Genomic DNA, 26,844 nt, shown 5'->3' with positions numbered 1-26,844 from the left:
TTACATCAGTGAAAACAAACAAAATACCCTGTTCTGTGCTAAATTTGGGGTTTTTTCACTCAGCAATTTGTTGTGAATATCTTGCCATGTTTATTAGTTTTCTTTTTATGTCAGCAAGCTATTTTAATGGGTTCATAGCATTCCATTGTGTGGATGTACATTATTTATTTAAACTAGTCTTATTGATGGCATTTAGATGTTTATCACTTTTCTTACAATTATAAATAAGGTACAGCTCATGTTTTAATACTCCCTTATTAAACTATAAAATGAGTAAGTCTATTAATTTAATTTAGTGGGAAATACCTCTATAACTTAATAATTAGTATTTCATAGGTTTGGAAAATTCAGAATCTCAAACATATAAAGTAGAACAGGCTCCTTGGGATTAAAATTAGCATTCTAAATAGTTTTTTTTTCAGGCCAGAGCCAAACATTACATAGGTTGATGATTAGATGCTTAGGAATTGGAAATCTGCCCCACGGGGGAAAGGAAGGACAAAGGGGCAGGAGGGTTGAGGCTCTTGGAATGAAAACAGAAGGGGTGGTGCCTGACACCTACAGGGCAAACAAACCCAAAATCCAGAAAGCGGTTAACGGTGGTTATCTCTGGGTATTGAGTTTTTTGAAGTTCTTCTATATTTTTCTGTAATGCTAAATATTTTTTGTATATTACTAGTTTGTTTTTTTGCATCATGAGAAGTGCCCTCCTTCCCATCCCCTGTCTCACCCATCCCTCCACCCACGTCCCCTCTGGTAATGATCGGTTTGCTCTCTGGAGTTAAGAGTTTGTCTCTTTTTTTTTTCCTTTGTTCATTTGTGTTGTTTCTTAAATTCCACATATGAGTGAAAGCATATGGCATTTGTCTTTCTCTGACTTATTTCGCTTACAATTATACTCTCTAGCTCCATCCGTGTTGTTGCAAATGGCAAGATTTCATTCTTTATGGCTGAATAATATTCCATTGTATAAGTATATACCACCTCTTCTTTATTCGTCTATCAGTGGACACTTGGACTGCTTCCCTAATTTGGCTATTGTAAATAATGCTACTATAAACATAGAGGTGCATGTATCCCATTAGTTAAAAGTTTAAAAATTAGTATTTTTGTATTCTTTGGGTAAACACCCAGTAGTGTGATTACTAGATTACCCTAGTAGTGTTAGTTCTATTTTTAATTTTTTGAGGACCCTCCATATTGTTTTCCACTGTGGCTGCACCAGTTTGCATTCCCAGCAACAGTGCAAGAGGGTTCCTTTTTCTTCACATCCTCACCAACACTTGTTGTAAGACTAAATTTTCATGAGGCAATACCATATCTATCTTCTTAGCTATATTCTCAGAGCATAGCATGTCAGAGATGCAAGATAAATATTTATTGAATAAATAAATGTATAAATACTTTTATAAGGAGCATGTAATTTGCATGATTAGAAAAAAATTAAAAGACAAACGCTTTAAGTTGGACCTGAAGCTAAGTCACTCCTCTAAGACATTAGATTAACACATGAAAGTTGAAAAGTTCTTTGAAAAAGAAACTCATTTGTTTCAAAAGAATGTGGGGTACAGCTCAGTAGCTCGTGCTCTGAATGGGTGATACTAAGGAGCAAAGCAGCGGCTGTGGTACAAACTCATGTTCTGTAAAGGTCTATGGATCCCTTCAGAAAAAATGGGAAATGGTGGATAGGGAGAGAATGCATTCCAGATTTCCCAGCAGCTGACGAGCCATGGCAGATGGATGGGCTCCACATCTATCACCTAATGCTCAGATGGGAGAATGTTGCCGGCTTACTACCTGAGGTATAACATTTGCGCACACAAGAGCACACACATACACACAGCTTTCCCAGCAATAGTTGGATTCTCGCATTCATTAGGAAAGACAGGGACAGAAGAGGCTTGCCCATTAACAAGCTCCAGAAATCCCACTGCCTTGTCTCTTCTCAGTGTAGTTTAATAATGAGGATTTCACATAATTCTGAGCTACCTATAGTTAGGGGGCATGAAAGAAAGACAAGGTTAGTAAATATGCCCTACTGATATAGTGAATACAGTGAATGGTGGACAAGGAGCCACAAATCCTTTGTCCTATTTCAGAGGAATTCTATGTGTGCACAGCAGATACCCAGTCAAAGCTGAAATGAAAAACCTGAACTCTTAAATTTCAATGCAAAAAAAAGTATCAAAAACTATATATCAGGTAGTGTGTAAAGTTAGGTGAAGGGAGCTAGGTAGTGGTTAAAGATTGGGGCATGATTTGCGACCCCTGAGTTTGGTCTTGTGGGGGTACAGACAACCAAGCAGAAAATAACAAAGTCATAAATCCCATGCCAGAGGGACTCACAGAATATTAAGGGAGAACTCAGAGGGGATGCGGAACTCAAGACAGGGAAAAATGAGTGAACTCCATGAAGGTTTGCTGGAGTTATGCAAGGGAAAGAGTAAGAGAAAGGGATGAGTATTCCAGGATTGTGGAACATACCAGGTTGAGAACAAGCACCTTGCTGCAGTGTACAGGTAGCAAGAGTTAGTTACGAAGGGCTACATCTGCCTTTACAAGGACTTTATACCCAACCCTGTAAGCCCAGAGTCAACACTAGATTTTTATTTCAGTCACTGGGCTTCCAGGTGGAAACTGTCTTGGAAGGAAATAAAAATCTGGGCAAAAGGAAATACAACTCCTTGATTAGTCAAGGAGTCCACTGCAATTTCCTAGTTCAAGGAGCGAGAGCCACATTTATAGCATTGAGGAGTGGGGCACATAACCAATGGATCCTCCTACAAAGAAGAGCTATAAACTCTGGACAGAAGAAAAAAAAAAAAACATCTATTACGGTCTTTGGATACTGAACAAGGACAGGCAAGCTGTAGGGGGCTGTGACATGCTTAGAATGGGTTCTCTGTGACTCAGTTGTTTGTTTTTGTTTGCAGCTTTGCCCAAAAACAGTATAGTCATCATGTCAGCAGCACAGATACTTTAGAAATTCAACAGAAAGATCATCTTTCTGGTAGATAAAAAATAGTGGAAGGAGTCCAGCATAAGCAGGACTGCCAAGAGTAAAGGGGAAGCCAAAGAGGGAGTTAGAGAAGGCAGAAACTTTAAACTGTATATAGACTCCACTCAAGTCTCTGGCAGAATCCCCCCCACCCCCGGAACCATGCATGTGTTGGGCTAAATGAAAGAAGTTTGCAGCCAAGGCTTCAAGAACTGAACTGAGATCTGAGCCATCACCCACAACAGCACGGCAGGGTGGAGGTGGGTCTAACCAAATTCATTAGCTGAAACAAAAACCTTAACACTGTTCAGATCAATAAAACAATCCAAAGTCTCCACAACAGAACCTTTACAATGTCCAGATTATAATCCAAAATTACTGAGAGTCAGGAAAATGTGGCCTATTTCCAAGGAGAAAGAGAATCAACAGATGCCAATCCTGAGATGACTTGGATGTTGGAATTTTCAGACAAGGACTTTCAAGCAGCGATTATAACTATGCTCAATGAGGTGAAAGAAAATATGCTACTAACTGATGTAGTAAAAAAAAAAAAAAATCCACAAAGAAAAATATAAAAAAGAACCAAATGGAAATTTAGAACAGAAAAATAAATTGCCTGAAATTTAAAAAAATCATTAGACTGAAGAAGAGAATGGAGATGACGAAGGAGTCAGTGAACTTGAAGACCTGTTAACAGAAATCATTCAATCAGGGGCGCCTGGGTAGCACAGTCAGTTAAGTATCCAGCTCTTGGTTTCGGCTCAGGTCATAATCTTAGGGTTGTGAGATGGAGCCCCACATTTGGCTCCATGCTCAGCTCAGAATCTGCTTAAGACTCTCTCTCCCTCTGCCCCTCCCCTGTCACACTCTCTCTAAAATAAATCTTTTTAAAAAAATCACTTGATCAGAATGAAATGAAAGCAAAGATTGGAAATAATAAATGGAGCTTCCTGGAACTATGGGACAATTTCTAATGCCTAACGTAGGGATACTAGAATCATAGAAGGAAGGGATAAAGAAACTAGAGCAGGAAAAATAGTCAAAGAAATAATGGCTAAACATTTCCCAAATTTGGTGAAAGACATAAATTTGCAAATCCCAAGAATCTCAGCAAACCCCAAACAGAATAAATTCAAAGAGAAATCTACCTTGGCACATCCTAGTCAAACTACTTTAAAAACATAAAGAAGAAAATCTTGAAAGCAATCTTGTTATATATATATAGGAGAACAATAATTTGAATTACCACAGATGTCTCATCAAGAACCATAGAAGTCAGAAGACAGCACTAAGAGAAAGAAACTCATCCCTGAACGCTCTGTGATTCAGTAATGAAGGTGAAAGAAAGAGCTTTCAGATCAAGAAAAACTAAGTGAATTTGTCCCCATGTTGCTACACTACACAAAATGCTACATAAAAAGTCTTCAGGCTAAAGAGAGATGATATCAGAGAGAAACTGAGATTTTCAGGAATGAATGAAGAACATCAGAAATAGATACTGTATGAGTAAATATGAAAGACTGCATTTTCTCTTAATTTCTCTAAAGTACATATGACTAAAGCAAAAATTATAATGTATTGTGGGTTTATAATGCATGCAGATATGATACCTATAACTATGACAGCAGGGAGAGGGGTAAATGGACCTATATCATTGCAAGATTTCTACATTTTACACAAAGTAGTACAATATTACCTTTAAGTGGACTAGGAACAGTTAATAATGTATGTTGTGATACCCAGAGCAGTGGCTAATATTTTAGAGAAAAGAGAGCAAAATGCCAATAGATATATTAAAATGGGATTCTAAAAAGTAATGAAATAATCTAAAAGAATACAAGAAAGAGGGAACAAACAAATAAGCAAAACAAACCAGAGGGAGTAAACAGAAAACAATAAAATGACAGCCCTAAATCCAGCCATATCAATTATTGTCAATGGACTATACAGTCCAATAAAAGAGACTATCAGAATATATTTAAAAAAACAAGACTTAACTATGTATGGTGTATAAGAGATGCACATTAAATATAGAGACATTGATCAGTTGAAAATAAGAGGGTGGAGGGGTGCCTGGGTGGCTCAGTCGTTAATCGTCTGCCTTCGGCTCAGGTCATGATCCCAGGGTCCTGGGATCGAGCTCCACGTCAGGCTCCCTGCTCAGCGGAAAGCCTGCTTCTCCCTCTCCCACTCCCCCTGCTCGTGTTTCTGCTCTCGCTGTGTCTCTCTGTCAAATAAATAAATAAAATCTTTAAAAAAAAAAAAAAGGTGGAAAAAGATACACAATACAAACAGTAAACTTAAGAGGGCAGGAACAGCTATATTAATGCCAGATAAGAGAGACTTCAAGACGGAATATGAACAAGGCAGTGACCAACATTTCATATTAAATGAAAAGGTCAATTCATCACCAAGACATAATAATCAAAACTGTATATGTATCTCATAACGGAGCTTCAAAATATATGAAATAAAAAAAAAAGAAATAGATGGTCTAAAACCATAATAATGGATTTTAACACCCCTCTGTCAGCAATTGATACAATTACACAAAAATCAGGAAGAACATAAATCAGATGAACAATACTACCAACCACCTAAATCTAACTGATATTTATAGAACACAAAAACAGGAGCATGCCTATTTTTTTTTACACTACCCAAGAGAAACCATGTGCTTAAGCCATAAAACAAGTCTTGATATATTTAAAAGAATTAAAACCATACAAAATATGTTCTCTGACCATAACAAATTAGAAATCAAAAACTGTGATATCTAAGAAAACCTCAAATATCTGGAGGTTAAACAACACACTTCTGAATAATCCATAAGTCAAAGAAGAATCTCAAAGGAAATAAGAAAATATTTCAAATTGGATGATAATGAAAATACAACCTATCATAGCTTGAGGGGTGCCGCTGAAACAGAGCGTTCAGGGACATTTATAGCTGCTGATAGTAACAAAGAAGTGAGCTCTAAAATCAATGGCCTAATGTCCACCTCAAGGAGCTAGAAAAAGAAGAGCAAAGTAATACCAAAATAATTAGAAGGAAAGGAATAATGAATATCAGAGCAAAACTCAATACAATAGAAAAAAGACAACAGAGAATATCAACAAAGCCAAAAACTATTCTAATTTTTTAAAACATCAACAAAATTGATAACCCCCCAGCTAGCCTGATCAAAGAAAGGGGGGGGGTACAAATAATAACAGGGATAAAGAGTAGCTAAAAGGAAACAACTGGATATCTATGTGGAAAAAAAATATATTCCTTCACACCAAACACAAAAACTAGCTCCAAGTGGATTACAGATCTCAATTAAAAAGCAAAAACTATAAAATGTTTAGGGAAAACCCTAGGAGAAAATATAATTTTTTGTAACAGGCAAAGATTTCTTAGTACACAAAAAGCATAAACCATAAAAAAAATTGATAAACTGACCTTTATCAAAAATAAAAACCAGAAACCATGTCTTCAAGAAAATGAAAAAGAGGGGCACCTGGCTAGCTCAGTTAGCATGTGACTCTTGATCTTGGGGTCATGAGTTCGAGCCCCACATTGGGGATAGAGTTTACTTAATAAAAAAAAAAACACGAAAAAAGCAAGTCATGAAATGGGGGAAGATATTCACAATACATATATCTGACAACTGATATCAAGAATATAAAAAGAACCCTTACAACTCGATAATAAGAAAACTAAAAACAAAAAAGTACAAAAGAGCCTATACTCTAGGATTTCATTTACCAGAGAATGCAGACAAGTCCATAGTGACAAAAAGTGATAAAGTGACCCCTCCCACTGGAAAAAAAAAAAAAAAAAAAGACCACTGGCTGCCTGGAGTTGAACAGAGAAAGGGAAACAGGGAGTCTTTGGGAAGTGGTGGAACTGTTCTGTATCGATTGTGGTGGTGGTTTCACAGGTACATACAACTGTCAAAAGTCACTGAACTAGACACTTTTTTTTTTTTTTTTTAGCTATAATCGACAGATCACATTATAAGTTTCAGGTGTACAACGTGATGATTTGCTATTCATATATACTGTGAAATGACCAACATAATACGTCTGGTTCCCATCTATCACTATACACTTTACACGGATGAGGTTTATGTAATTGAATACACAAGGTTGACAAGGAAAAAGTGAGAGCCTGAATATGGGCAGTAGGAGACAAGTTAGAAGAGGGACAGATTAAGAAATAGTTAAAACCGAAAAGTGCCAGGACTCAGTCCAGGAAGACAGACTCTGCACTCTGTCCCACGGACTGTACCTAAAGCAAACCCACAAAGAGCAGGCTCACTACTGCCTGGCTTTGTGCTCCCTAGAAGGCTGCTTGCTTCTGGGACTGAGCCTCCAGTTCCAGGGTTCTCCTGCTTTCAAACACCGCCCCCTGGTGTTCAGATGTGAAATGCAGCTCACGAGGCTGCATGCCTTCCAGGAACCAAGGACCTGGTACCGCACCTCTTGGCATTTTTTGGAAATTATGTCACAAATGTACAGCAGCCACCTCCTCCCCCAACTCCCTTGGGCCCAGGGGAGGGAGCGGCCGAGCCGTAGCACATGCACTAAACAAGAATGTATGTCCAATAAAATGCGGACATGGAGCCCCGGTGCCTGGAGCTGCCGCCCCGCTAGTACCCTGGAAAATTAATAATAGTCCCAGGAATGTGCAACGGACACGCTGAGAGGTTTACGTACCATACAACACACATTACGTGCAGGATGAACAAAACCAGAACATGAGACACCTTTCCTCTGACCTTTGAATTTCACTGTAAGTTCAGAATTTTCAGCAGAGAAAAATGGAATGGAATCAGTTCAGAGTTTCAGAAAGCTGATCGACCTTACGGAGGTATATACTTAAGATTTTATTTCAGTAACAGTTTATCGGAAATAGGGAATGGGATATTCCTTTTTCAGGAGGTGGGCAAATATAAATTGTTGGGAGAAAAAAAGAATGGGCATATTCTTGTATCAGGAAGATTTTGCATTGGTTGATGAAAATGCAGTCTGATGAGGCCAGGCTAGAGCAAACTTCTAGGGATCTGGTGGGGCTGGGGGGCTCAAAATCTGATGAGTAAGCATCAGTAAGTACCAATAATGGATTCAGAGACCAAAATGATCAACATTTTCTGTTTTTAAAAGGAAGGGAGGGAGGAGAAGGAGGAGGAAGAAATATGTATCAGTGACAACGAAAGGAGACCCTGGGGCCCAGACAACTGGAAGAACAGTAAACACAGATGGCATTTACAGTGAGCCACGTACTTTTTGAATCAATATTAACTAATCCTCGTAACAACTCTATAGAGAAGACACCATTTTAGAGAAGACTCCCTTTAACAGATGAGCAAACAGAGGCCCAGAGCACTTAAGTAACTTGCTCAAGATCCTATATGGCAGAGCTGAGAACTCAGGCAGCCTAGCTCCAGAGCCCACAATCAGGCCCTTAATAAAAGGTAGCTACTTTATTAATAAGATGGAATATAAGAGGTTACCAGATATGTCTCTCAAAACTTCGCAAGGATATTTGAAATACCACTTTTGGCATCATCTGGTTTAAAGCAGGCGATGGAAAGCTGTGGTATAAAAATGGTGTTAGAACAGGCCAAGAGCATAGAAATTCTAAGTGGCCAACAGAACCCTGTATTGTAGAGTGATGTAATTAAATTTGGAAAATGTCAGTGTGGCTTCATAATCTCAGAAAGACACATATTGCCCCCAATTCTGTCATGATTAAAATTGGCCTAAGTGTAGACACAGTGCTTTAGCCATGACCAGTTCCCATGCCCAGGTAGTTTTCAATATAGTTCACTACTAAAACGAACCAGACCTCCTTGGAGACAAGCCAATACCATATCTTGACACCGGACAAAAATGAGGATGGCAAGAATGAACCCAGCAGCATCAGGAGCCCTGCTATGCAGGCAAAGAAGTTGATGGACGAGAACTCTCCCCAGCTGAGTTGTGACAATTTGGGCATCAAAAAAAGGAGGAGGAGAAGTAAATTATTATTATGGAAACAAGGTGAGTCTGAGAAATGCCTTATGCTCAACAGTGTCTCTCAAAGGGAAAGTTAATAGAAAGTGTACACAAAGATAGTTTTAAGAGAAAAAAGGGTGACCGTAATAAGCTGTGTCACAATTTATATTGATTTTTAAAACTAGAAAGCATTCATATATAAGGTGATGTAGTTTCTTTTATAGAATATTTATTATATGTTTGTTTATAAAATTTCTGTGTCAAGTAAGAAAGAGTAACAAAATGAATTATAAGTCAGGTCATCCCAGGACGTTAGGGCCCACGGAAAGACTCCTTGGCGTTGGTAATCCTACAAGAACCAGGTGGAAAGGGGGGCAGAGATCCACTGCCATTAGTGGTTACATACAGTTAACGAGGAAGCAACAGTCAGCAGTGTGTTTGTACCATAATAAACTAGTCACGCAGCCTAAAGAGGAAAACCAAATACTCAAACTCAACCTCTCATCTCCTAGGAGATGAAATCTATCTACCTGGCCCAACAAAGTAGGGTAAAATATTAATAAGGAATACATAAGTTCTTAATAGTTCTGAAAACTAGGTCAGTGCATCACGATGATAAGGGGTCCTGACTCTGAATCACCTTGAAGTCACCTCATCCTGAGTGCACCCCCGTCCCCCCAAGAATCAGCACCCTCTGACTTTAGCTACTCAGAAAAGTTATTCTGTCTCTTTTGGATCTGAAAGATCCCTGCACCTGTCTGGAAAGTGTTACAATGATGTTAACTCTAAGAACACATTGAAATAAGTAAAACAGCCCTGGGAAGATATAAAAAATAAGAACAGAAACAATGAAGAAATAAACTCTAACCACCGGACTGCAACTGGCTCTGAGGGCAGGCCACAGCTGCCTGCATCCCCCAGGAGCAGGCCTCCACCAATGGCAGGAAGGGAGTTCGTGGACCAAGGCCCAGCTCTCTGACCTTTAGGTAAGGACAACTCAGAGGCCAGTGTGTAGCGTCTCCAGGAGACCCCCCGATGGGAGTGGGCTGCGGCTGCCCACGGTGGGCAAGACACCATCCTCTCCCTGACTCATCCCCCCACGCCTCCTCTGACGGGGCTTCCTGGGATCACACACCAAATCTATGTGGACTAATATCCACATCTCAGGGTCTGGACAAGAGGGGCTTAAGAACTCGAGCATTAAACAAAGCCCCCACGTGTGTAGTGCTGTTCTCTAGGCACAGGATCCCCTGCACTTTCATAATCTACCATCAGGAGAGCTGGCTTGAGGGGCACGGTGGGGGGGTGGGGGGGAAGGGCCGGTGGGCACTGCCTCTCCTGTCACCACCCCCTCACCTCTCTGGACTCACGGGCTCCCACCAGGACACTCCCTGTCAGATCTCACTGGGGAAGAAGGTGTGATTCCTCCCACAGGGAGCTGTGATTTGGGAGGAAGTTCTTAGAAACGTCCATTCGTAAGGCTGGAGCTGCACCTAGGGACTGTGGAGAGGAAGGCGGGAGGGGGACAGGGCAAGTGCCCATTCACTCAGCCGTCCCGACGCGGGGGCTCTTGAGCCTGGATCTACCCCCAGGTCCCTGTGGTCCACGTCTTTTATAGGCAGCTCCCCAAACAAAGAGTACGTGAAAACGCAGTTCGTCCTTCCCACAATCACAGTGGTTAAGAGTTCAGGCTTTGAATTCAGGCTTACCCATTTCTACTGTCACCTTGGGCAGGCTTCTTCATGCCCCTGAACCTCAGTCTGCCCGTCTATAAAATGGGAGAAAGACAATCTAATTCCTAGGACATTAACTTAAGAGGTTAAGAAACATGCCAGGCACATTCTCTGCACTCTCACTGCCTGGTCACACACATGCAGGTGCAGCTACCGTCTCGTTTTATAAGTCTAAGAAAGCTCCCCAGCATCACCCAGCTAATAAGAGGCAGACCTAGGGTTCAAACTTGGGCAAGTCTGATTCCGCTCTTAGCCTCCACATTACACAAAGGATGTGGAAAGGAGTTAACAGCGCCCAGCAACACAACACCAGGTGCTTCACCAATGTCGCCTCTGTCCTGTCTCCGTCCTTCATCTTTGTCTCCTGGGCTGTCTCCTTCGGGGGAAGAACTATGTTGAGGGGCACAGACAAGAGAGATTCATGAGGCTCAAAAGGAAGAGGCTCAATGCCAAGCTCTTAATAAAGAGACTCCAGAGCGAATAGATTTTGGCTTCTCCTTCCATTAATACCTAAGCTCTTAAGGTTCTTCCAACTCCATAATTTCCTTTTCTGGAACCTACACCAAACCTTCAAAATGACTTTCAAAAAAGCCAGAAAGTCAGGAAGACTAAATATCCTCAAAGTTTCAGGTGAAATTAAGTCACCTCTAAACCTTTTGACTCAGTGTCACACACAGCAGTGGATTTGGAACCCATCTCTCAGCTTTGGCTCCAGCGTTAACCAAGCTGGGTGATCGTGAGCAAAACCACCTGCCTTCTCTGGGCCGCCTTTTATTTATTTTTTTTTCCTGAGCCTCCTTTTGAAACATTTGTTAATATAAAGTAATGATCCTTGTCTTGCCTTTCCTAAAGTTGCTGAGAGAACCATGTGAGGAATGTCCATGAAAATACCTCACAAGTTATAAAGCCCTACATACATGTGGGAAATTATCAGTGTTATTTAACAGCTTATCAGACTTGCTAGGAAAATTCTTGAACAAGAAAAATGAGAGCCAAAAAGCAGAGGTGGGCAGCAGTCTGAGATGAGGAGAGTCAGGTGGTAAAGAAAAACTAGCTGTCAGAATCTCATTTTCAGTGTTGGCAGTTAACCTTCAATCAATTTTATAAGGCCAGAAATAGCCATATTTTTAATTAAGTGTCGGTGGTAGGCTCAGCAACATAAAATTTAATGATAGAGAAGACACCAACTTAAACACAGCCTCTTACCTCTCCTTCTAAGAAAGAGATCTTTTCTAAAAGCTGCAATATTAAGAGCTGTTTCTGCTGCATCTTTTTCTTTAATGATTCAATCTAGAAAGAAATAAATTAAAAATTGTTAATAAAAACAATAAAGAATTGTAGAAGTACAAGTTAATCAACCGGAAGAGATGCCTTTGGTTTTCATCTAAATAGAACCCTCACTTTGGTTCTCTGTGTCTCATGGAACAGTGTTTAACACAAGTTGCTCCCCGGAATAGAGGGTTCTGCAGCCACATGATTTTGGAGTCACATCTCATTAGGTTTGTTTGACACACTGATTTTGCTGTGTAACCCTTTTTAACATCCCATATATGTGCCAGAGAGCATGCTCTGGGAGATGCAGATGCAACTCTACAAAAGATAATTATTCAGCGTAAATTTGTGAGGCAGCCCACATTTCAAACATTCAGCGCTGTTATTCCTGCTAATAGATTCATATTTGTTCAACCAGGTGTCAAAAGTTTTGGTCTGGGAAAAGGGTCACTGTCACTAAAAGTGCAAATGGAATTGAGAGGATCCAGGACTCACGTGGCCCGGGATAAAGAGACTTGAGCTGGGTGTTCACCTTTGTTTTTACAACATGGTCTATCTTCAGCTACTCTAACTCTACTTTTCATTCATGTCAAGTTCCACAGACAAACCATAGATGCCCTAAAAGCAGGAACCAGGGTGCTCTATTCCAGGCTACCTTGTAGACGATAGACAATCCTGGGAACAGTGTGCGGGTTCAGTCAATAACTGGTGATTTTGAAGAACACACTAATTTTCCAACAATCTGGTATATTCAATTTGTGCATTTGCAAAATCTTTTCGAAAAATCCTTCTCAGTGCAAAATGACACATAATCCCCCTTTTAGAAGTGAATCTGGAAGGAGCTAGGATAAGACAAAAGTACAACCGCATTGCCCTTTGACCCAGCAATCCCATTCCTAGAAATAGATCCCCAAAGACACATTGGCTAAAATATAAAATGACTTGGACAAAGGATTTTTAGTTTTTAGAAGACACAAAGGAAACAACTCCATCAATCAGTAAGTGGCTAGTTAAATAAACCATGGTTCACCATGACAGTGGACGGCTACAAAGATCTCTAGAACAGATATGGTGTATTGTAAGGAATATACAGTATGAAAGCTTTAGCGTAAAACAGATGAGGCCATCTGAATGCATATATATTTGCAAGAAGAAATTCTGCAAAGATAAAAGAAACCTTAATTATTAAGAAATACTTGCCAATAGGGAAAGAAGGAAATTAGAGGAGGCAGAAGAAAAGATTTTTTTATAATACCTTCTTACCTACATTTAATTTTGAAAGCACATTTTACAGATTCAAGAAATAAAACTAAACCAAAAAGAAAAAAAAAGTGAATCTGAAAACTTGAAAACAAATCGAAATAAAGGAACTTAACTGTATATCCAGTTGGTGAAAAGAACTCAAATGTTGTTTGAACAAGCTAATTTGATTCTGTTTTTAGTGGACTGTATTGTAAAAATAAACAGAACCGCAAAGAAGTCTCTTATTCACTAGGAAAACTGTTGGTAATGATATTGTGTTGTTGTTTTGAAACTATTTGAGATATTGCAGTATAATAATGTTTGGAACCAAGGTTTTAGTGTAAGAGAAAGAAATACAAGTGTAAAATCAAAGAAAGTTTTGTTAAATTTGAAATGAAAATACCAGTATGAATTCATAATTAATATTTTATTTTCATTTGTTAAGTATGCATTTCCTAACTCTGTCTACTGAGGAAACTTAGATATAATAACAACAATAAGCACATAACATATCCAGATTGTGGCATCTAAATACCAACCCTCACCAACAAAACACAGGTCATCTTGGAGGAACAACTCATTTCAAGGGGTAAAAATATGCTAGGGGAACCCAAGACACCTTGTGATGCCTGAAAACAAATACTTGAAGGGTCTCCCTTGGGCCAAGGATTGTGACAATGTTAGCATCAAAAAGAATAACGAATGTAATTGAGTCAAACACATGGAATAAATATGTTTTTAAAACCCCGAGTATGTTATGATTCTTCAAAAACTGAAACCAACAGCAACACCATTGGGAGTGACTAGGGAACCAGTTCCTTACTTAGAAACTTGGCAACTTAGAGGCAGAAGAAAGCATGTAGCCTGCCTTTCTTGTTCAAACTGCATTTTGAGATTACTAAGAAGTCCTAGTTAATGAGGGAAGAAGTTTTATTTTTCAGAAGAATGCCAGTGAATAATGGGGAAAGAATGACGAATTTAGAAAATCACCATTGTGCAATCCCTAGGAAATAACTGGCTCATTATATAAGATGAATTAAAAGATGAACCAGTCAGGGGCACATTAAGGAGGAACTTTACAACTGTGTTTTGGGGTGACCCCATCTGAATCCGTGATTGGCCTCAGCATCATCCAAGGCAATCAGACATGAGTGCCGCTGAAGACAGAGTAAATCGCACAGCCCCAGGAAGTATTCTTGCTTCCCCCCCCGCCGCCAAGAAAGGTAAAACTGAATCTCACCAGGCTGCTAGAGCTAATAAAAAGTCAAATCCCAAACGTGGGAACACTTATAGGACAACTGACTCAGTTCCTGCAATGTCACTGGGTGTGGGAACCTCGGCAGGGGAGGAGGGTACACAGGGAGAAGCGTGTTCTAGATTAAAAGACTCTAGAAACATCACCACCAAACAAACGGACCTTCTCTGTATACTGACTGAAACAAAGCTTCAGTAAAAAGGCCATTTTAAAGACATTTCAGAAAATTTTAGGACAGGTGGGTATTACATGATACCAAGGAATTATCATTAATTTTGTTCAGTGTGACAATGGCATTATGAGTATATAAGAAAAAGTCCATATGTTTTCGAGATGGATAGTGAAGTGTATAGGAAGCATAAGCAGGATGGCTGGGATTTGCTTTAAAATTACTACACGAAGGGGAAAAAGAGGAAAAGAAGGGGCAAATAGAGCCAAGTTCTGCTGTTTGTTGAATCTGGTCATGAGTCTGGGGGCTTCATCGATTAGTGTCTGTCCTGAGTGCATCTGACATTTTCATGATCAAATATTTCAAATTCCACCCAGTGCCAAAAAATATAATCCTCCCACATAAAAAGTAAGCCATACAAAACAATATAATAAGAAACACATTTAAGAAAAACTGTCCAATGTTGATAATAATTAAAGAAATTATAATTAAAAACAGTAACAAGTTACCCTTTAATAACGATTAACTGTACCCAAAACTACCGGCTGCAGAAATCAGTGTTGAAAGAGCTGGGAGAGGCAGCCTGCCTCGTGTGTTGCAGGTGCCATTGTAAATTAGAATGACCCTTTGGGCAATTTAGTAATAAATATTAAGAGCCATAAAGCTGTTCATACCCTTTGACCCACTAATCCCACTCCTGGGAATTTATCCTAAGGATATAATTCAGACATAGGAAAAAAAGCTATATATACAAAGATGTTCTTGCTCCTATTATTTATAATAGAAACTGGAAATAACCTTACTGTCTAGCAGGAAAGCACTGGGTAGTACATTATGGAATAGCAATTTGATGGAATATATGACACAGATACTACAAACAAATATACTGTAAAATGTAAAAATGTTTGCAGAAAGCCTTAGGGATAAAAATAAAAAACAAAGCTTACAATGAACAAAGGTAAGAGCTGGATGTTAGATAAACGAAATCGTACTGAGGTTAGAGTAGGATTATGGGCAAAAGGAAAGTTTCTTTTTCTTTAAATTTCCTTCGATATTTGTAAGAATAGTTTTCAAAAATCATCCTTACAGTGTTCCTCTTTCATTCCTTCCTACAGTATTGTTTTAAAAATTGACTTGAATTCTTTAAATGAGAGGCAAGATGGGTACTGAAATTAGCTACAGTGTTCCAAGGAGGTCTATGTAAATTTCATCAACTAACATAAAAAGAGACTTTGAATACACTTGCTTCACTCTCTCTGAAGTAATCGGAATGGTGGGTGAGTCCAGGGAAGCAAGAGATATGGTTGAGGGGCATCCTAATGAAGAGTTCACAGGAAGATACTGAGGATTTTCATTTTAAAAAGGAGTAGATACAAGGCAGAGGTGTCACCTGGAGGATGCAGAGAGAGGGGAAATCTGGGAGTTCTAAGAGGACAGAGGGCTGATGCTGGAGCAAATAGGCCCCACCTTCTGGGGAGATAGAATGGCTCTGGGAAGGACTTGGGGGTGCTGAAGCTTCTGCCAACAAGTGTCACCTTTCAGCAACTGAAGCTTCAAGAAGCGCTCGTGCTCTTGCACTAAGTGAATGCTGTGCCCATGCATTTGCTTTCATCCTTGAGCATTCCTTATGGAAGCTTCTTCAACAGGGGTTGACTTGTTCAGATTAGAGAAAAAAGGACACCAAGGATGGCAGGTAGTGCATGCCTTGGCCCTCCTGCCCTACAAGGGGTGCCAACTTGGAATCCCAACTCAGGACTGCCCCGGGAGCACAACCCACCTGTCCTCCTATGAGACACCCATCATGAGGCACAATCTCTAAATCCCACATTTGAGTGGTAAGTGATGTTATTTCTGACTGCCAACTTCAAAGTGCTTTCAAATATTGTCTCCTATAGAGCCCAGCACAGGACAAACACTCAAAACCTAGCTACTACCCTGTTATCACTGGTATTCCTCCCCCCCCCCACCCCCAGACTATGAGCTTCTTGAGAGTAAAGACCTTGGTTATCTTTCAACTCTAATGAATGAATGAATAATGACTCCATCCATCTATCTCGCAACAGTCTATCCCTTAGACTCCAGGGGCAAAATTGTCTAGAACAGACTCTTGGAGGCCCTGATGAACCAAGGTGGATGTAGCCCCAAAAGCACCCCCAAAATCAGGGGCCACTCCAAAATCCAGGGTACCATGCAGATGGCATGCAACCTTTGCTCTTTTCCGTACATTCAAGTTTGTAAATTTGACCTTGAAGAGCCTTGTGTCTTCTTCATGAAGCTGCATTTAGGTCTAGCTGTCACCAGGTGGTGGTAAATGACCCAAGCGCCCAGGCTCAAATCAGGGCATAAAGAAATGAGAAATTAGAAACGCTTATTTTCCAGACCTCATCCATTTTACTTAACAGGAACATAATCTTGTCACAACAGTTAAATTTCAACATCAAATAGTGGACCCCCTTACAGAACAAAGGAAGAAACCCGTCTTGGTAAAATCTGGAACCTCTTAACTAATGTTAATAGAATTTTTTTCTTAGTTTTGTCTCGATAAGCATGTTTTTTTGTAATTCAACTGAATATATGAATTGCAGCCTAATGCTCATGCGGGATGCTAAATCTCTTAAGGCTACAGCCAGTTTGATATTTACAGTGGTATGGGGTGGGGGCACGGAGGTGTATCCTAAAGTTAATGGCTTTTCTTCGTATTAACCACCATGGAGTTAGCTCCCTAGGTGATCTGAGCTAAGCAGTCCCTCTGAGGCCATGGCCACACAATGGAATCACCTAGGGGGAGCTTTTACAAAATACTGACTTCTAGGCCTACCCCCCAGAGATGCTGAATATATCACTCTCCTCCTTCAAAACCCTCCCAAGCTTCTGACATTTAAACTGTCTAGCATGGACATGAGGCCCTCCTGCTATGGTCCCACTATCTCCCCACTGTCATTTCAGGCCTGTCCTGTCCCAGGTGAACCCTACATTTAAACCACTCTATCCTCTCAGCACTCCGCAGACATATGGTGGTCCTGCCTCTGGGCCTTTGCACATGCTGCTTCCGCCACACATTGCCTTCCCACCTCCCACCCCCCTCTCCACCAGGAAATCTCCTGCTGTCACAACATACTCACAAATCACCTCCCAGACCAGCAGTTCCCAAGGCTTCTGGGCTGGCTTCATGTTTCCCTTTTCTGTTCTACCTCAGCCCTTCGAACAAACCCCCGTTAAGGCCCCTGACCACCCCGACCATCCTTTGTTCACATCTTTCTCTTGCACTAGACAGACAGCACACCCACAGGGGCACGTATCTACTGTATCAATGATCTTATATAAAAGAACTGTTCTCTTAAAAGATGTAATCGCCCTTGTCCATCCGCACATTTTTATAACCTACTTTTGGGGGAAAAAATGCTATAGTGACAGGACTCCTCCTGATTTCTTTCGAAAAGAGCTTGTATGTCAACCAGAACAAAGTGAAACTCTACCAAATTTTAGGAAGGGCCTGTTATGGATTTGAAGCAACCCTAGAAGTTGCAAGGCTTCTCAGCTTCCTGAAACTTCTTTCCCATTAGTGACAGACATATAGGTCACAGGTCATTTCAGGTCAGTGTCAGAAGAAGATATAGCTCTGTGATTAGAATTATGTGAATAGTACCCGATTGTGTGAAACTCGCAAAACATAACTCACAATTGAGGTTGGGATGTGAACAGAAAGTAATGAAAGTAAGAAATGCAGCTGCACGTAAGTATTAAATACTAGACAGCACTTGATAGGTTGTTTTGTTTTGTTTTTGTTTTTTTTTTTAAGAAACTGTGCTTTAGGGTGTCGTGTGTTACCAGCTGGCAAATGATAATATGCGTGTCTCTGGAAAATGCCTTAAATAAAACCGTAAACACACCGAAATGGAGCACAATACTAGAAGGTATGTTAAAAATGGATGATCACGTCGAATCACATTAAAATCTGGCAACATAAAGGGAATTAGATTTTTTCAATGCAGACTAAGTCTATGATATAATTGTTTATTTTCTTTGAAATTTGTTTAATTTTGTTTTCATTCAAAGTTTAGGAATAACCAATTAAGGCCCACAGGCACATTTATTCAGAATCAGGGTATGAGGGCTGTGTGTGTGTGTGTGTGTGTGTGTGTGTGTGTTTGGTGAAACTTGACCACACGTTAATAAATAAAGCTCCCAACCTCTATCACCGACACTTCTGATCTGCTACTCTTGCCCACAGACGCTCATTTCAAAAGGCTTTCTGCTTTAAACCGCGTTTATGAATTCATTTTCCCACTGAAAAATGTATCAAAGATGAATAACTGCCAACTAAAACTTCTAATCAGGGCGCCTGGGTGGCTCAGTTGGTTAAGCGACTGCCTTCGGCTCAGGTCATGGTCCTGGAGTCCCGGGATCGAGTCCCGCATCGGGCTCCCTGCTCAGCAGGGAGTCTGCTTCTCCCCCTGACCCTCTTCCCTCTCGTGCTCTCTCTCTCTCATTCTCTCTCTCTCAAGTAAATAAATAAAATCTTTAAAAAAAAAAACTAATCAAAAATGAGATGACCAGAGTTATGAATTCTAGGTAAAAGTAAAGCAAAAGGATACTTTATTATTCCTTGTTGACTTCTCAGGGGAAATTTATGCTGTTAGAGTATCTGAAAAGCTCACAGGAAAAACTGAAGATTCCCATTACTGTTTTCAATCCCCATAGAGGACCAGTGAATCTGTGAAATGACCAGAGCAGGCATGGAACAGGACAGCCAAGAACCTTCTAGAACTCAGGCATGTAGTCACCTTCTCCTTTTGCCTCCTCTTGTCCTAAAAGGGCTTTTGCCACCCAAACTCTTGTTCCCCTCTGTGATCTAGAAAATAATTGTCCTCATTTCCCTTAACAAAATCAGCATCATGCTCGATCTTCACATACCCCACCACGAGAAATGAGAATAATGGATACTCTCCACTCTTCCTCTGAAAAGGTTTTTCATGTTTGTGACAGCCACTCTTAATTCTATCTCAGAAGTCTTGTAACACTGTAATTTCATAGTTACTGTATTTTTAAAGTGCATTCTCCTTGATAAAGACCACCGCAGTAAGAATTTAAAAAATAATAAAGTTACCCTCTTTTCCTAAAAAATAATAAAGCACAGGGAAATATGACAAGATCAGAATCTGCCCTGCACTAATGCAACATAAAAGAACAGTTTAAAAAGGACAAGGAAAATGGTACATTATCTCATTCTGGGGGAAGTAAAGGGAATGAATTAAGGCCACAACAAAACGAAACTGAAAAATTGCTAAATGAAGCTCTGAGTGGGGAAAATGAAAAATCAATGAAGGAACGGAGGGAAAAAGGTACATTTTTCATCTTCATGATGCTTGATTGGGTTTGTAGAAATTCATTTCCAATTAATGTGTCTTGTGGCATTCCGCCAGGCTAGATATGAACAGGGCACATATTTTAATCAATTTTTTTCTATTAAGTTTGAAGTAATATATAATAATAGAATGATACCATTCAAAAGGATCAGTTGAAACTGGCTTCTGAGGTAAAATAATATAATTTGGTTTGATTTCTGTCTTATATTAAAGATAACCCAACTTCTCTTTAAGGAGAGAAACAGCGCCTGCTTCTCCCCGGTGCCTAACATGACGGGGCCTATAAACATTAGGGAAGGATGAATAAACTGGCTTTCCAGTCTGAGGGGGAATAACGTACCACTGGGAAGGAAGATAGATGGGTATCCTGGGGACAGGGCTGTTGCTGGGTTTGCTCATTATCCTTAGAAACAACCTAGGAGCGGTCATCCCCACAGAGGAGGAAACCGAGCTTCCTAGAGTTTCAGCATCCGTCATTCCCTCAGTGATCACCTAGGATCACCTCTGTGTCAGGCCCAGTGTTAGGCGCTGGGCGCAGAGCAGGCAGCCAGGAAGACCTGATCTCCACCTTCACGGACCACACGGCCCACTGAGGAAGGCAGGCAGTAAGCAGAGAAACACCCAAGGAAGTGTGATAAAGGGAGAGGCACAGAAATGGTTTGTACCCCCGGAGGTAGGATGCACCTGCTGACTGCCGATGGGGTGAGGGAAGGAAGGGGTCAGACCTGGGGGCTGAAGAGGGTGACCGGCTCATCCCAGCTTGCCCAGGGCTGCCCAGGCTTTAGCACTGAGATCTCATGTGCTGGGAGCTTTCTCCGTCACAGGCAAACCAGGAGAGCTGGTCACCCGAGAGCTGGATACCGGCAGGGCTGAGATCTAAACCTACGTCTCCCTGATGTTGAGGCCCCGGCTCTTTCTCTCGCCACACTGATGTTCAGAGGTGTGCTTCCACCCTCCCTGTGGTGACGGCCTATCACTGCAATGGGGCCAGGAATTAGGCAAGGCTGGGAGGAATGCTGGCTGGGATCTTCCTTTACAGAGCATCTGCGGCAGCCCGAAGTCTTGAGGCTGTTCTTTTTCCCTCTGACTTTAGAGGAGGAAAGTGCAAGGGAGAAGTGGGGAAGAGGGCACTCGACGTGTCCCTAGCCCCATGCTTTCCTTGACACCTGCATTATCAGGGACAAAAGACCCTCTGCTGAACAGGAACGTCCAGGAAGAGAATGGTTTCAGACAAACCTAAGATGAGGCATCTCAGCCCGAGCTCCACACGTGGAACAGAGCTGCTGCCTAAACAGTGGTGGTTTTTAAAATGTTCCTAAGTTCAAGTGTCCTGGAGTGTGGCCCCTCACCCGCACTGGCCAGGCTTCTCCTGGGAGCCTCCAAGCTGCCCTTCTGGCTTCTCTCCCCTCCTATTCGACCAGCTCCCTCCTGCCAGAGGCGTCACTCTGGGGTCAGATCTGACCAGGCAAAGGGCCCCACTGAGGAATCTGGAGCAGGGTAACACCGGACATTTTCTCAGCTTGGTGCTGAGGGGGTGCGAACCCACGACTGGTTTCCATCTCATTTCCAGGCTCTCAATTATCCCTCCCCACTCCAATCCAGTCTAATTAGACTGGTAGCTCTCTGAACTCACCCTATACTTTCTGGTCTCCATGTCTTTGGTTTCTCTTGGCTTGTTGTTGTTATTCTATATTTTGTCTGGCATGTCCTTTTCCACCCATTCAATCCCTGCCTAGAAAAATCCAACCCAACCTGCAAGATGTGGTCAAATATCACCTCCTCCCCAAGGCCTCTGCACCCACACCAGCATTAGTGAACGCTTAGGGACTCTGCGCCAAGCCCCTAGCCTGTGTTACATCAGTCAAGACTTACAACAGCCTCTGAAGCAGGTACGATTATGATCATCCTCATTTGTTTGATACGGAAACTGAATGTTGGAGAACAAGTAACTTGCTCAAGATATAAAGCCTAGTCAAGGGAGGAGCAGATGCAAAGCCAGATTCAATTGACTCAAAGCCTATGAACTTAATCACTCCTGTCTCCACCAGCTTCTCTGTCCCCAGCACGCAGTTCATACCCCTGCTTGATACTTGTCGTAGTTTGCCTTGAGTTCTAACAAGTTTTAGTATCAACCAGAAAGTCCTTTGAGGCCAAGAACTCATGTCCATTTTTGCATTTGGTTCATGAAAGGTGCTTCTTAAATGTGTTTTGACAGACCCATCAGGGCAGGAGAACAGGAGTATTTCAGACAGCAGCACAAGGGAAGTGACTCCAGCTTGATAAAGGGGCCATGCAAAACTCAGTGGGGCAAGGATGGAATATTCGGTAAAAGCTGTTAGAGAAACAAGCTTTTCATGAGAAAAAAAAAACACAAAATGAAAAATGCAGCCCTGTTCACACTATAAACACAAAAATAAATTCCACATGGATTATTCTTTATTTGTTCAGCAAATATTTATTGAGCACCTACTATATGCCAGTGACTGTTCCAGCTGTTAGGAGCATAGCCAAGAGCAAAACAGAAAAGCCACTGCCCTCGTGGAGCTTACATTCTGGTGGGGGCAAACAGATAACAAATAAGTAAGCGAAACAGAGAAGTGTAGAATATACTAGGATGTAAGTGCTATGGAGAAAAAGAGAGAAGATAAAGGGTATGAGTGTGGTGGGGGTTGTAACTAGAGCCATAAAGATAAAAAACAAAACTCTGAAACTATCACAAAAATATCCTGCTGGCAAACAAACAAGACACACAACACAGCACCAAAGGATTGACAAGTTTATACCAAAATGTAAAACGTGCGTGCATTATACAAGATACCATAAACAAAGAAACAAACATGGTGGCTGGGAGAAGATAACAGCATCCAAACACTTTGTGACAAATGATCAGTATCGGTAGTACACAGAGTTCTGACAAGTCAGCAGAAGAAGTGAGAGCCACACGGGAAAGTGAATAAAAGAGAAGAACGGCCAATTCTCGAAGGTGGAAGCCTGCATGGTCAACACACTGATGAAAAGATGCTCAGCGGCACCCGTAGGGATGAGCAGTAATTGGGCTGGAGCAAATCACAATCAAAACAAAGAGCTACTATTTCACAACTGGCTAAAATTATAGTCCAGCGGTGCCAAGGGGTTGTGAGGATGTGGGGAAACCCACCCTCCTGGTGGGTGGAAGGGGGCGTGCCCCCCGGAGACCAACTGGGCAGTATCTAACAAAGGGGAGACTGTGCAACCCAAGGCCCCAGCAGCTCCTCCTCCAGCCACGTTCCCTAACTACAGAAGCAAAGAGACTGTTTGGCATTGTTTGCAAAAGAATACAAATTTGGAAACAAGCTAAATATCAATAGGACACATGATGATACATTAATACAATGAAATATTAGAGATCCATTAAAATAAATAATGTAGCTCTATAAGTAGCAACATCAAAAACAAAAACAATTGGGGAAAAGAGTAAGTTGAATACTATATACAATAAAATCTACTTACTTATATGTTATAAATAAAGATGGACATACATTTTAAACACATACATTAGGCTAAATACTGATAATAGATACATATGTATGCAGTAAAAGCATCAAAATATGGCCTGGATGGAGACCAAATGGCTTCTGAAGAGGGAGAGAGTGGGGAAGAAGAAAAAAGATCAGAGGAATAGAAAGAACCTCTTCTTGCTACTGTTTTCTTTTACTTGGAAAAAATCTGAAATATGCCAAAATGTTAACATTTTGTCACTTCTAGAGGAGAGTACCAGGATCTTTGTTTTTACCATTCTCTATAATCTTCCATAATAAAAATTTTTTTCCAATTAAAAAATACACAAAAATAAGCAAAGAATGAACACTGGCTTTGGAGCCAAAGATCTTGTGGCCCCAGCACCATCATCATTTAGCTGAGAGACTCCCAGCTACTTATTTAAGACCCTAAGCTTCAGTTTCCTGGGCCAAAAAAAAATTGTGCTAATCATATGCCCCATAAGAGGATGAACATCCTCTTATGTTGGGTCTAGACGCATGGCCGAGAAGCATGAGAAACATTCGGTAGCTGATAGTTACTTGGAACATGAGTGCAGTCTCACAAACTCTGTGGGTAGAACGTGGGCACACAGGTCTCTGAGAAATATTTTACAGCCAATTACAAACCTCAACAAAGAAGAAAGTGAATTCAGTGTCATTTACAAAGAAAAGACCCGCTCCCTTAAAAGGACAGTTTGTATCCTGAATATATTTATCAGCAGGTATCATAAAATAATATTTCCATAACATATAGGGGGAAAAAAAGGTTCGCACACACAGTGAGCTTTCTGATCCCCTCTAAAAACCTCTCATTTTAGGTAAGGTATCTAAGATTTTAAAATAAAGAAGTGAATAATATGTTGAACATGAGAATTTGAAACCGTAACATTTTTATTTACCGTATATAAATTCTGCCTCAAACTTCTGAGTAACGCCTCCTTTGGGTGGGGATGTGAGAGACCAAGGGACAAAACAAAGCCTTAAGAATCCAAGGCTTCCTTCGCCGTCTACTGCCTACTTGCTAACGTGGGGTAGAAGCATCTGAATGAAAGACCAGAGACAAATACTGACAGGCAACCATTTACCCGCCCACTCTGCCATGGAGAAGTGGCACTGGAGAACCACCCAACACCTAAGTGACACCCTGCCCCTTAATGCAGCCACTCCATCAGCCCAGTCTACTAGTTTATTAGGCTAACCAACCCACTGATTATTACTGCTACTGGGGCTACTACCACTACTAGTCTTCAGTAACACTGTTAAGTTTGGGTGACCTACCAGCCCCTGTGGCTTGTCTCAAGAAGATCTCTACAAAAACAAAGCAGGCATGGAGTGTATTTCACTTCAATATATTTCGATCAAATATATTTCTCTTTTCTTCAGACAGACTTCTCCTTTCCATGAAGTTAGCTGAACTGCCAATTCGGGCAGAATGCCCATGGAAATAAAAAGCAAACCAAACCCTGCTTCAACAAAGAGAATGCTACGTTGACTAGTGCTTTTGATCTCCATTCCGAGAGGACATCCTCAGGGCCACCTCCCACATGCAAATATAACCAAACTACACAGACACTTGATGGCTTCCACATTATGGTGGGTGGAAGCGGGTGTGTGGGGTGTGATCTGGTGGGGGCGCTTCCTTCCCGGAGCACTCGAGTTCTTCAAGCCCACGTCCCAGCCTTAGCAGGTGTCCTTGGCAGCTTTTCCGGAAGTGTGGCTTCCTTTTCCAAGATCTTAGAACCAGCCTCCACCTGCTTTCCTGAATTATTTTTTAGTATTATTTTTCATCGCAGCTCTCTGTTCGATGTCTAGGAACCCAAGTTTCTAAAAATATCCTTTTGAGTTCTCTTGACTGCAGCGTGAGGCTGGACAAGGCAAGGTGACAGTGTGTATTTTCACAAATGAGAGCCCTACGTAGTCAAATTCTCCTTTCCACACCATGTCCTTCCTGTTTTGTTCATTGGCTCATCACAGAGGGACATGCCCCCTCTTCCCAGCAGAGTACTGCTTCTAATCACGAACAAGTATTCTTCTAATCACGAACAATAAAAGCAATTGCTTCCAACCCAGGCTACCATTTTATCATCTTCCAAAGAACCGGAGGCTAAATCTGGAGAAGAGCTCGTGTGACATGATCTGGAAACAGGTGAATTGAGTGGATTAGGGCTGTGGGCTCAGTGCTATGGCTCTGTTCCCCTACCCCCAGTTGGCTAAATTATCAGTGACGGAAGGGACTCTCAGTCACCTAAACACAGGGCATCTGGCAGAAATGTACTTTTGTGTACCTTTCAGCACACCACACGGTAGTTTTAAAATGACTTGAGTGCTAACAAACACCTGATCCATTTAAAATGGAAGATTCTTGGGCGCCTGGGTGGCTCAGATGGTTAAGCGTCTGCCTTCGGCTCAGGTCATGATCCCAGGGTCCTGGGATCGAGTCCCGCATCGGGCTCCCTGCTCCTTGGGAGCCTGCTTCTCCCTCTGCTTCTCCCTCTCTCTCTCTCTCCTCCTCTGTCTCTCATGAATAAATAAATAAAATCTTTAAAAAAAAATGGAAGATTCTTGGGATGGAGAAAATGTAAAAAGGTTTTGTCTTTTGTGTAAATAAGAATTCTACTCAAAGGACTGGTGGCTGAGATGGAACACAGCACGGAGCATAGACGAGAAGAGAGAGGCGTACCCAAAGATGCCGTCTGGCTCATAAGACTCCCGCAGGAGAGAAGGGCAGCTCTGTGTATCTGTCAAGAAAGCAACTCAGCTACTTTTGCTTTTGATTCATTTACCTTGACTTTGGGTATACACAGCAGGAACCCATCTACCCATAATAATAATAATAGCAGCTAGTGTTTATTGGGTATTTCCTATGTTCCGATGAATAGAAGTATTTTATGTACATCCTCTCATTTAACTCTTACCAAAAAAATCCTCTTGGATAGATACTGTTATTAACCCCATCTTACAAACAAGAAAACTAACTTTTTGAAGTTTCCGCAGCAAGTAAACGCAGGTCTGATTCTCAAGTCCTTGCTTATGTCCATTGTCTCTGCCACCTCTCATTGTGTACCTGTCGAAGTCTCTAACTGCACTTCTCCTAGGTCTCTAACTGCAGCGGAGTGCCTGCGAATTCAGGGCTGAAGGGATAAGTTCTAGGGACTTGAGAAAAGAGAAGGGAAGCCCTGCTTTGAGCACTGGCTCAAGAAGAGCCAGAAACCAGAAACCCAAACCTCAACTCTACAAAGAGTTACACCTCATCTGTTCTCTCCAATCCAGGTTGTTTCCCCCGAAAAAACTGTTGCATTATGACAAC

At 41.3% G+C, this 26,844-nt stretch overlaps 1 protein-coding gene across 2 annotated transcripts in view; it reads right to left on the bottom strand.

The window, feature by feature from the left end:
• Nucleotides 1-26,844, bottom strand: part of MYZAP (myocardial zonula adherens protein) — an 86,175-nt gene that overhangs the window by 8,754 nt on the left and 50,577 nt on the right. The window contains exon 11 of one of the 2 annotated variants that reach the window (XM_025883829.2): nt 11,922-12,005. The exons of the other annotated variant lie outside the window; for it this stretch is intronic. Within the exon in view, the coding sequence (XP_025739614.1) occupies nt 11,922-12,005 (84 nt within the window). The remainder of the gene's footprint in view (nt 1-11,921; nt 12,006-26,844) is intronic. 2 annotated transcript variants of the gene reach the window in all.

The sequence above is a fragment of the Callorhinus ursinus genome, unplaced genomic scaffold (assembly GCF_003265705.2).
Source record: "Callorhinus ursinus isolate GAN/ISIS: 27379988/994484 unplaced genomic scaffold, GSC_fseal_2.0 scaffold25, whole genome shotgun sequence".
NCBI classification, from domain to species: Eukaryota; Metazoa; Chordata; class Mammalia; order Carnivora; family Otariidae; genus Callorhinus; species Callorhinus ursinus.
This window is presented reverse-complemented; position numbering and strand designations above follow the sequence as displayed.